Source organism: Clupea harengus, chromosome 24, assembly GCF_900700415.2.
Source record: "Clupea harengus chromosome 24, Ch_v2.0.2, whole genome shotgun sequence".
NCBI lineage: Eukaryota > Metazoa > Chordata > Actinopteri > Clupeiformes > Clupeidae > Clupea > Clupea harengus.
The window spans coordinates 15,940,841-15,952,864 of NC_045175.1; the positions used below are offsets into that span (position 1 = coordinate 15,940,841).

Here is a 12,024-nt window from a genome sequence, read left to right on the forward strand (position 1 = left end):
TCTATCTCTAATATCAGTCCTTGGTCAATGGGATCCCTCCTTTTTCCGGGGGTGTGGCAAGCTTATCCAGCTACACTTAAGTTAGCCTGCCCTGGAGCAGGTTAGTGCTAATCGATATGTAACTATGGTGATTTATCAAAAGTTTCTTCCACGAACCAAAAAGAGGGGCGTTTTTTATCTTAGCCTAAAAAATTAGCTCGCTAAACCGCTTAGCGAGCTACGACGAATATCCCCCATGACGCCACTTGTCAGGGCCTCTTGTTCACGTGGAATCCCTCTCTCCAGTGATCTACATGCGCCACCTAGTGGTGAACTGCACCATTACACCCATGAGTATAACTGTCCTTTCCCTGCTTCAGTGCACACTGCTTCCTTTCCATTCACCCTCATGCTGTGTCTTGGTGAAACATGACAGTTTTGTTACTTCAGCTGCAATATAAATATTTTTTTGCACTTTAAACTCATGAGGATTCATGACATCATTCACCCTACTTACTTGAATGGATAAAATAAATTATAGTAAGATTCATAACATTTTTGACACTAGTTTTCCAAAAGGCTCATAGTATTATGGTTGCACAGAAAAAGACCCAAGTGCAGATCAGATGCGAGCAAGAACTTAGAATTTATTTTACAAAAGGTTAAACTTAAAAGTCTAAAATTCAACACACAAAAGATCCAGGGAACTAAGGATTCCAAAAAGGGTAAAACACAAAAGATCCCAAAAAAAACATGGCATAATAAACAAACACAAGAAGCACATGACTTAATAAACAAACACAAGAAGCACATGACTTAATAAACAAACACAAGAAGCACATGACAACCAGCGTCCTTTGTCCAGCCAAGGGGATACTGACACATAGAGGTCATTGGAGTCATGACTTGAGGAATTTTCTAAATTATTCTTCTATTTCTGCGGCAGTATTTGTGGTGCAGTTCAGATAAAACACCACTGGATGAAGCTTGTATGTCATTACAGAGAAGGATTCTAGATGAACAGCAGACCTGACAAGTGTTAAAAAAGGAAAAATGAATAGATGTTGGAATAATAGGAAAGCTAAATTAATAATATTTGCATTTGTGTTTTATTGCTTGTGAATAGACTCAGTGACACAATTCTCCTTCATAAGGCTAGAAATCCGTGCTACAGTTATGTTGACATTTCCCGCTGAAAGAGCATGTCTATTAGAGTATGATGAATCACATAGGGATTCTATGTGGCTACGATATTTCTCAGAGCTTTCTTTTGTCAAAGGGGATTCATCCCTGCAATTGATTTCCTTACTACTCTCAAAGAAAATCCATTCCGGTTAATACTCGTGTGACAACCAGGCTTGGGGAGTAACGGAATACATGGAACGGCGTTACGTAATTAGGGTACAAAAAAATTGAACTGTAAAGTATCTGGACGTACAGTTACATAAAGATTACAGATACTTTTAGCAGAATTTGGGATTATTAACAGGATTACACATTTCCAATAGATTTCAAAATTAAGAACTTTATACTATTATCCACATGCGCAATTTACAACACTTCACGAGACAACAAAGAAACCTACAAGTCCATATGATGACCTTGAGTTAAAAAAATGGTTTCTCTGGCTGGAAATATTGACATTATTTTGTCTTCAAAGCTGAAAGTGAACAGTGCAGTACACCTTATGCCTCCTAGCAGTGAAAATATTGTCAAATTTAATGAAGCATTTACAGTTAAGACCAACACTGCTAACGTCTACACAGACAACCAGTTAGCTAAGGTTAAAGTTGGTTTGCTAACCTGTTAGTATTGCTTGCCTACTAACATAATGAAAAAGGGAGCCTGTGATAACTGGGATGATCGTGTGTGGATAAAACACAAGCCTCTGACCAAAATATGTCAGTTTATTTGAAGTTTCAGCGTGAAGTTTGAGTAACATCTGTATATTAGCAAAGCAAGTTTGGCTACATATCAGTTAAATGCGCACTGCTACCACGACTCACTTAAACAACATTCAAACCGCATTTGTAAACTATGCTACTATGCTATACTACTCTGAAGGTCCTATCATTTATTCTTAAAACTTAGTTTCCTCATTTTCTTTTCTAAGGTTACATTGTGCTGTTGACTTACAGAATACGCTTCAGTAAAAGCCAATTTATTGATGTCTCTTTTCTGTTGTCTTCATTTGCACATTTGGCATTGAGGTCATCCAAAAGTAACAGAAAGTAATCAAGTTACATTGCTTTAATATTGTGATACTTGGATTAGGTTACTGAATAACATTTTTAACAGGTATTTAGTAATTGTAACGGAACACATATTTAAAGCAATCCTTTCAACCCGCCCTACGCTGACCACAACATATGATGTTGCTACTGCACCTGCAGCAGGAGCTGTGTCTGTCCATGCCAGCTGCACACCCTGCATACCATCTGCTGTCAAATGTTTCCTTCTTCAATATTCCCAAATCTGCTTCCAAACCTCCTCCCTTCATCAATCTTCCCAAAACGACAACAACGTTATTTGCTATTGCAATGCCATCTTCAACAACCCCTACAACTGCTTCAACACCTTCTCCTACTTTTTTGGCAAAGAAATGATGATGGTGTTGTTTTTTCGTCTCCTCTTCAGCCTTTCTAAAATCTTCCTCTGCTTGCTTCCGCTCGTCTTCTCTGATCTTCCTCTCATACTCCTTTTGTTTCTCCTCTTCCTCCTGTCTCTTCCTCTCCTCCTCTTCTCTCATCTTGCTCTGAGCCTCCTGGTACAACTTGTTTGTGTAGTGTTCTCCACCATTCTTCTCCACCATGGCATCAATCTTCTCCAGCAGCTCTTCCACTTGAGTCTGGTCATCCCGCTCTAAATTATTAAAGGAGTGATATCCTCCTCCACAGCTGTCTATCAGGTTCCAAAGGTCTTTATTGAAGTTGTGTTCCACTGATTTCCCCTTCAGCTGATCAGCATGAGTGAACAGTACCATGGTGAACTGTGCCGCTCTCTTGCCAAAGTTCTCCTGGATCCACTTCACTGCTTTCCTCTCCTCCACTGTTAAACTCACGTCTAATCTGATCACCAGCAGGAAGACGTGAGGCCCAGGAACAGACATGTTGACACACTTCTCTATCTCACTTTTCAGCTCACCGGGTGCCTTCGATGTATCAAACAGTCGTGGGGTGTCGACCAGTGTGATCTGCCTCCCAAACACCCTTCCACTCTCCTTAAGAGAAACTGAGGTGACAGAGTCAAAAGTTGAATCTTCTTCAAAGACCTCTTCCCCCATGATGGTGTTTCCTGTTGCACTCTTTCCAGCTCCACTCTTACCCAGCAGTACAATCCTCAACTCCAACTCTGTGAGAAACATTCAGAAACAGTTTGTGTGTATGTGTGTGTTAGACTAGGAGACTAGGAGTTTGATTGCTAAAGAGTGCCAATACAGGTAATACCTCGTAGGTATGGAAACTTTCTACTGACTATATTTCAGTCAGGCCAAACCCAAACTAGCATTAGCTAAAATGACATATGACATATGATACATTGATTGACATTTTTTCTACCCCTGTAAATGTGGATAAATGCCATATTATCTGTATTATAAGTTTAATTTCTGAGGAAGGTAGGTGACTAATGCTCAGAACATCAGATCAGTGGCTCAACTGGTGTATCAAGAAGGCTCATGATACATTAGCACAATAAGTGTTATTAGTGATCTTCAACATATTTCTCATTCAAAGATAGGACATTGTGTAGTCTTTTAGGTTTTGACAATATAGACAGAAAAATGTATCATTTCAAAATATGTTATAATAAAAGAGACACAGTCTAAGAGACTAAAAGAGCAAGGAAAATGGAATATAACAAGGGAGAGAGAAAGAGAGAGAGAGGGAGAGAGGAAAGGAGAGAGAAAGAGAGAGGAGAGTAGAGAGAAGGTGAGAGAGAGAGGGAGAGAGAAAGGGAGAGAGGAAGGAGAGAGAGGAAAGGAGAGAGGGAAAGAGAGAGATACGTACATACAAGGCAAAAAGGAAACAATACAAATATAAGAAAAAAACATAAAAAATGTCTGTCTCACGTGATGATAGAATGCCTGCAGATAACAGACGCATCATCCACAACAGGATCACACAGATCCCAAAGTGTTTCATCTTCTCAAGTGTGTTCAGCTCTTGTGAAAGGAGACCAGACTGTTCAGAAAGTTAAGACAGACTCACTGTTGAAACAAGCAAACTGCTCGTCAGTGAGAGACTGAAACTTCCTGACAGATCATATCATCCCATACATTTCCATACACGTCACCTGCACTTCCCACTCAGCCTCCCTTTGTTTCTCTCTCCCTCCCTTTTACACACACACACACACACACACACACACACACACACACACACACACACACACACACACACACACACACACACACACACACACACACACACACACAGGCAAACGTTTGTTATCTCACTCTGGGCTGGGGATTGTGTGTTGGTGTGCTGATGGACCCAACTAATTTTAAATGGATTCCTTGGTCCATGCACTCATACACACACACACACACACACACACACACACACACACACACACACACAAACACACACACACATACACACACACACACACACACACACACAAACATACCTATACACACACACACACACACACACCATCTGTAATTGTGGCATTTGTTAATGTTTGTCGTCAAGGGTGCGCCACATATTGTTCCCTGCAGATGCACACACATACACGCACGTGGGTCAATTGTATTAAGTCTGTGAATCCACTTCTTTTCAGTGTGTTGCCTTTGTCTTGTGTCCCAATGTTTGTTCAGCCTTCTGCACACTGGCTGTGTTACCTGTTGATTTCCATTTCAGTGCCCATGTTAACAGGTTGGAGCATGTACACTGGTAATGTGAGACACGCATCTCATGCATGAAAATCAATGAGAAACATATAGCAGACATAACATAATGCGGCCGCAACGCACACGCAACGCAGGCCATGTGAAGATTTTGGGCCCATAATGCCTGAAGCATGTGTGTTTGTGAACCTGTAAATGTTTATTTTTTACCCTAATAAGGATTAAATGCTGTTACTATTTAACTCATCAAATGTTTGTTCTTACCTACATATACACAACCACTAGTTTTACATTGTATTACATATAAACAATATAACAATACGTGTGTTAAAGTGTTAAGTGTTAAATAAAAGTGTATCCCCTTGGGGATATGTATTTACAAATGGATTGAGTTTGTTTGCACTTCTATAGCCTAATTACATCATATAACACACTTACCTGTGAGCTATAATCCAACATGCTTGCCTTATTACTTGGTAATACTGGTTACCTGAAACGCACACGCAACGCAGGCAGTAAACAATAACAAATATCCTGGATGTTCTTCTTGCATCGGGCTCTGATATTCCTTTTGTTTGTTCTCCTCCTCCTGTCTCTTCCTCTCCTCCTCTTCTCTCATCTTGCTCTGAGCCTCCTGGTACATCTTGTTTGTGTAGTGTTCTCCATCATTCTTTTCCACCATGGCATCAATCTTCTCCAGCAGCTCTTCCACTTGAGTCTGGTTATCCCACTCTAAATTATTAAAGGAGTGATATCCTCCTCCACAGCTGTCTATCAGGGTCCGAAGGTCTTTATTGAAGGTGTGTTCCAATGATTTCACCTTCAGCTGATCAGCATGAGTAAACAGAACCATAGTGAACTCTGCCGCTCTCTTGCCAAAGTTCTCCTGGATCCACTTCACTGCTTTCCTCTCCTCCACTGTTAAACTCACGTCTAATCTGATCACCAGCAGGAAGACGTGAGGCCCAGGAACAGACATGTTGACACACTTCTCTATCTCACTTTTCAGCTCATCTGGTGTCTTATATGTATCAAACAGTCGTGGGGTGTCGACCACTGTGATCTGCCTCCCAAACACCCATCCACCCTCCTTAAGAGAAACTGAAGTGGCAGAGTAAAAAAATGAATCTTCTTCAAAAACCCTTTTCCCCAGAATGGTGTTTCCTGTTGCACTTTTTCCAGCTCCACTCTTACCCAGCAGCACAATCCTCAACTCCAACCCTGTGGGGAGAAATTCAGAAACAGTTTATATGTGTGTGTGAACGTGAATGAAAAATTGTGTCGGTCTGAAACTACCAAAGACACAGGCATTACGCTTGCGCCACTCTGCACCAGGTGCAAGATAAGTCCCAAAAGATGAAAAGAGGCAAACCCAGCTCAACCAAGTTTTTCACCGATACTGATCTTGATCTTACATTTGCTGTCATGTTCTTCAATCCTAACATGTGTGTCCGCCTTCTCTGTCTATGAAGAGGAACGGTTTACAGGAAATAATTGTGATGTTATGACAGAGAACATTCCATTGTCACTTCCATAGAATCACCCTTAGCTGTGTTCTAACTTGTAGGCTACCTGCCATCAAACAATGGACATCCAAACTGATATGATCGTGATACTTGTTTGTGTTTTGCATTCTGTTCCTTTTTTGTTTTTGTATTCAATATTTGCAAAGTATTTCCATTTTTGTAATATATAAATATACTGTGTGTGTGTGTGTGTGTGTGTGTGTGTGTGTGTGTGTGTGTGTGTGTATTAGGAGACCAGGAGTGTGATTACTAAGTAGTGTCCATACAGGTAATAGCTTGTATGTGTAAAAACTGTTTATACTGACTACATATCAGTAAGGCCAAACCCAAATTAGCATTAGCTAAACGTTTTGCTATTTCAATCCTGTTCATGTTGTTAGCATGGCACAAACCCATTGGTTTCCCATTCTACACACTTCTGTGTAATTATAGAAACGTCAAATGTGTGGGAAACTAAACCCAGGAAATTCAATTGTCTGTAAATCCGTACAGCTACATAAATAACATATGACACATTGTCTACATTTATTCCACCCCTGTAAATGTGGATAAACACCACATCATCTGTTATTATGAGTTTCATTTCTGTGGAAGGTAGGTGACTAATGCTCAAAACATCCATTCAGTGGCTCAACTGGTTTATCAAGAAGGCTCATGATACATTAGCACAATAAGTATTTGATCTTCAACATATTTATCATTCGTAGATAGGACAATGCATAGTAATTTATCATGAGAAAATATGCTATAATAATAGAGACACTGGCTAAGAGACTAAAGAGAAAGGAAAATAGAATATAACGAGGGAGAGAGAGAGTGAGAGGAAAGGAGAGAGAAAGACAGAGAGAGCGAAAGGAGAGAGAGGGAAGGAGAAAAGTAGAGAGAGAGACTGGGAGACTGGAAAGGAGAGAGAGAGAGGGAAGGAGAGAGAGAAGGAGAAAAGTAGAGAGAGAGACTGGGAGACAGGAAAAGAGAGAGAGAGGGAAAGAGAGAGAGATACATACAAGGCAAAAAGGAAACAATACAAATATCAGAATTAAATATAAATAATTCTGTCTCACGTGATGATGGAATTCCTGCAGATAACAGAGGCATTGTCCACAACAGGATCAAACAGATCCCAAAGTGTTTCATCTTGTCAAGTCTGTTCAGCTCTTGTGAAACGAGACCAGACTGTTCAGAAAGTTCAGACAGACTCTGTTGAAACAAACAAACTGCTCGTCAGTGAGAGACTGAAACACCCTGACGGATTATATCATCCCATTCAGTTCCATACACGTCACCTGCAACTCCCACTCAGCCTCTGTGTTTCTCCCTCCCTCTTACACACATACACCCACACACACACACACACACACACACACACACACACACACACACACACACACACACACACACACACACACACACACACACACACACACACACACACACACACACACACACACACACACACACACACACACACACACACATGGGTCAGTTGTATTAAGTCTGTGAATCCACTTCCTTTCAGTGTGTTGCCTTTGTCTTGTGTCCCAATGTTTCTTCGGCCTTCTGCACACTGGCTGCGTTACCTGTGTTGATTTTCATTTCAGTGCCCATGTTAACAGGTTGGAGCATGTACACTGGCAATGTGAGACACGCATCTCATGCATGAAAATCAATGAGAAACATAATGCAGACATAACATAATGCAGCCGCAACGCACACGCAACGCAGGCATGTGAAACGGGCCTAAGATTCTAGGGTCATAATTCCTTTTATTTGTTGTATTTAAATGTGATGATGAATATGTATTTACAAATGGATTGAGTTGTTTGCAGCTCTATTGACATCATATAAAACACTCACCTGTGTTTAGAGCTATAATCCTACATGCATGCCTTATTACCTGGTAATACTGGTTACCTGAAACGCACACGCAACGCAGGCAGTAAACAATAACAAATATCCTGTTGCTCCCCCAAGTTCACAGCTCAAACTCCTGCACCATCTTTGTTGTCAACTGCAGCTCCTGCCTTTTGGCCATGTTCTTCATTCTACTAAACCTGTTTAACCAGTCAACTGTATACTCAAAGCAACAATAATAAAGCAAATCATCACTTCTTTAATGGAAATAAATAAAGTGTTTCCATGGTCACATCTGAATAAATACATCAGCTGATTTGTCTCCAACCCATGGCCAGCTGGCCAAGGCTAAGGCATGATAGCAGAGGCACCTAACAACAGCTCTATGACTATGACTAGAAAATAAAACATTGTCCAGGGGGAGGATGACCCCTGACCTCCATACAGACCTGGGCTAAGCCCTGAATGTTTTCAACACCTAGTAACATCCATGCCTTTAGTTTAGGTTCAATTAATTTAGGTTAGAATGCATCTATAGTTCCCTGCTTGTTTTTTATCATGGAGCTGTGGTTATACTTTTAATCTGGATCACCTACGTAATGACATGATGCTAATCTTACTCAAGAATGAGGGCTATTTGCTCATACATGATGCATCATATCTTTCTGAGCCCAGGTGGGGCCCCATGTTGTGCAGTAGGAGCCCTTTTTATTTGTTCTCCTCTGCCCTTCAAACAGCCTGAGACCACTACGGTCATAACCAATAACTTAGTGTTTGGCAACCTTTGGTGTTATGTTGTATGTTGAAATAATGATGTTGAAATAATGATGTTTACTGTATAACCATATCTATGTGAACAAATCTTGGTGCACGGACACCATCATCATAGAGAGTCACTGCTCTCCTAACCTAGAATATCTCATGGTTAAGTGCAGACCTTTCTATCTGCCCAGAGAGTTCACATCTACTGTTGTGACTGCAGCCTATATCCCCCCTGTTGCTAATGCTTAACTGGCAATGAAAGAACTGTATGCTGCCATTAGCAAACAACAGACTTTACACTTGGAGGCAGCCTTTATTGTTGCGGGTAACTTCAACCACTCCAACCTGAAGACTGTACTCCCCAAAATCCACCAACATGTCTCATGCACCACGAGAGGAGTCAAAACACTCCACTGCAGCGGCCCTTAATGACTTCCGCCCTGTTGCGCTCACCCCCATCATGAAGTGCTTCGAGAGGATGGTTCTGGCTCACATCAAAACCTGTTTACCACCCACACTGGACCCCTTCCAATTTGCCTATCGCCAGAATAGGAGTACGGAGGATGCCATCTCCACGACACTACACCCTGCCCTTTCTCACCTGGACAATAACAACACCTATGTGGGAATGCTGTTCATAGACTTCAGTTCAGCTTTCAACACCATCATCCCCTCCAAACTGATCACAAAACTCAGTGACCTGGGTTTCAACACTTCCCTCTGCAATTGGATAATGGACTTCCTATCCAACAGATCCCAGTCTGTTAGGTTAAAGAACCACACCTCCTCAACCCTCATCCTGAACACCGTCATGCCACAGGGCTGTGTGCTGAGTCCTCTCCTCTACTCGCTCTTCACCTACGACTGCACACCTGTACATGGTTTTAAAACCATTGTCAAGTTTGCAGACAACACAACGGTGATTGGCCTCATCAGCGACAACGATGAGACGGCCTATAGAGAAGAGGTCCAGCACCTGGCGGAGTGATGAGCCGACAACAACCTGGCTCTCAACACCAAGAAGACCAAAGATCTCATTGTGGACTTCAGGACGAAAGGTGGCACGCACATCCCCATCCATATTAACGGGACGGAGGTTGAGCGTGTCGCCAGCTTCAAGTTCCTGGGTGTCCACATCTCTGAGGGCCTCTCTTGGACCCTCAACACCTCAACCCTGGTCAAGAAGGCACACCAGCGTGTCTTCTCCTGAAGCAACTGAAGAAGGCCCATCTGTGTCCTCAGATTCTGGTAAATGTCTACCGCTGCACCATCGAGAGCATCCTTACCAACTGCATCTCAGTAATAACACTGCAGAGTGTTGTGAAAACAAACTGCCTAACGCATCACCGGTTCCTCACTCCCCACCATTGAGGCTGTCCGGAGCAAGACATGTCTGCGGAGGGCACGCAGCATCGTCAAGGACAGCTCACAGCCCAGCCACAGACTGTTTGCCCTCCTCCCCTCTTGGAGGCGCTACAGGGTCCAGCAGGTTCAGGAACAGCTTCTACCCTGTGGCTGTCACCCTGCATCATGGCGGTAGCCCCCCCCCCCCCCCCCCCCCACACACACACACACACCTCCTCCAGTGACTGTACTCCCCCCTCCACCCTGGCTTGGACTGCCACACACCCTCCTCCAGCCACTGAACATTTGCACTAGACTGTTACTTTGTACTACTGTATTATCCCACTTATAGTGTGTTCATAACTATATCTATTTATATACTTATCCTGCTCATAGTGTTTTCACCATACTTACAGTATATCATACCATACCTCTTAACTTACTCTGTATATAATATTACTACCACCTCATTCACTTAATTTTTCTCTTTTTCATTTCACTTACCATCACCACCTGCACTTTATATCATATCTACACTACCTACTTCTATTGCTGCTAGTCTTGTATCCATTCTGTTCATATTCCATATATATTTCTTACTGTACATATCTTATTTATTTACATATTCCACTTTAAATATGCACATACTCTGCACTTTGACTGCTATTTTGCACTTCTGGTTAGATGCGAAACTGCATTTCGTTGTCTCAGTACTCTGTGCAATGACAATACAGTTGAATCATAATCATCATAGAGTTCTATTGGGATTTATGCAATGTAGAGGAAAACATGTTCTTTATTTCGATGAAATGTGTAAATATTTCCACATTCCTGATTTGGAATGTGCATAACCTTTACATTACACAATGAATATGTACAGTAGATAAAACCATCTATTAATGCACTCATATCTATTATTCAACAGCACATTTAGCAGATACAAAGAACATAGAGACATAATACATTAAAAGGTTTAGTGCATTAAAATAAAAGGTAGGTTACATTAAAAGACACAGAGAATTAAAAGATAAGAAACATGAAATAAACTCAGATGCTCTTGTTAATTAGCATTATCCTCATCTCCCCAAATTTGTCTCCCTATAGCTGCTAATGCTGCTGTTACTGCTGCTACTAATGCTTCTACTCCTCCTCCTGCTGCTCCTCCTGCTACTCCTCCTCCTGCTGCTGCTACTCCTCCTCCTGCTGCTCCTCCTGCTGCTGCTGCTGCTGCTTCTAATGCTGCTACCACTCCTCCTGCTGCTGCTCCTCCTGCTACTCCTCCTCCTGCTGCTGCTACTCCTCCTCCTACTGCTCCTCCTCCTGCTGCTGCTCTTAATACTATTATTCCTCCTGCTCCTGCTCCTGCTCCTGCTCCTGCTCCTGCTCCTGCTCCTGCTCCTGCTCCTGCTCCTGCTCCTGCTCCTGCTCCTGCTCCTGCTGCACCTGCTGTTATTGCTGTTAGTGCTGTTAGTGCTACTTCTACTGCTAATGGTGCTGCTACTACTGCTGCTCCGACTGCTAGTGTGGCTCCTGCTACTACTAAACCAGCAAAGGCCCCCACAGTCTTCGTCTCCTTCTCTCTCTTCTTCCTCTCTAATTTTCTCTGCGCCTCTTCTGCCTCGAATCTCTGCCTCCTTTCTTCTGCGACCTTTATCTGTGCCTCTCGCCTCTTTCTCCTCTCCTCCTCTAACTTAATCTCTGCTTGTTTTTTCT

General features: G+C 42.2%; 2 protein-coding genes across 2 annotated transcripts; both read right to left on the bottom strand.

Annotated features, from left to right (window-relative positions):
• Positions 1 to 355: 355 nt before the first annotated feature.
• Positions 356 to 3,375, bottom strand: LOC105891527 (GTPase IMAP family member 9-like). The gene is made up of 2 exons (XM_012817698.3): positions 2,734 to 3,375; positions 356 to 429 (listed from the first exon to the last, which is right to left on the bottom strand). The coding sequence occupies exons 1-2, from the start codon at positions 3,341 to 3,343 to the stop codon at positions 356 to 358; spliced, it is 684 nt and encodes a 227-aa protein (XP_012673152.3). The 5' UTR covers positions 3,344 to 3,375.
• A 1,443-nt stretch (positions 3,376 to 4,818) lies between these two features.
• On the bottom strand, positions 4,819 to 7,959 carry LOC116219106 (GTPase IMAP family member 9-like). The gene is made up of 4 exons (XM_031562055.1): positions 7,879 to 7,959; positions 6,223 to 6,292; positions 5,453 to 6,049; positions 4,819 to 4,871 (listed from the first exon to the last, which is right to left on the bottom strand). The coding sequence occupies exons 1-4, from the start codon at positions 7,957 to 7,959 to the stop codon at positions 4,819 to 4,821; spliced, it is 801 nt and encodes a 266-aa protein (XP_031417915.1).
• Between the last annotated feature and the right edge of the window lie 4,065 nt (positions 7,960 to 12,024).

Bases quoted from the DNA above. Each gene is read 5' to 3' on its own strand.
- LOC105891527 (XM_012817698.3), bottom strand. From the start codon at position 3,343: ATGTTTCTCACAGAGTTGGAGTTGAGGATTGTACTGCTGGGTAAGAGT. The intron at 430-2,733 runs GCAAGATGAGAG...TTTATATTGCAG, and splicing joins GTTGTACCAGGAGGCTCAGA to CTGAAGTAACAAAACTGTCA.
- LOC116219106 (XM_031562055.1), bottom strand. From the start codon at position 7,959: ATGGGCACTGAAATGAAAATCAACACAGGTAACGCAGCCAGTGTGCAG. The intron at 6,293-7,878 runs GCAACACACTGA...TCCTCTTCATAG, and splicing joins CATTGGGACACAAGACAAAG to ACAGAGAAGGCGGACACACA. The intron at 4,872-5,452 runs GCAAGATGAGAG...TCACATTACCAG, and splicing joins GATGTACCAGGAGGCTCAGA to TGTACATGCTCCAACCTGTT.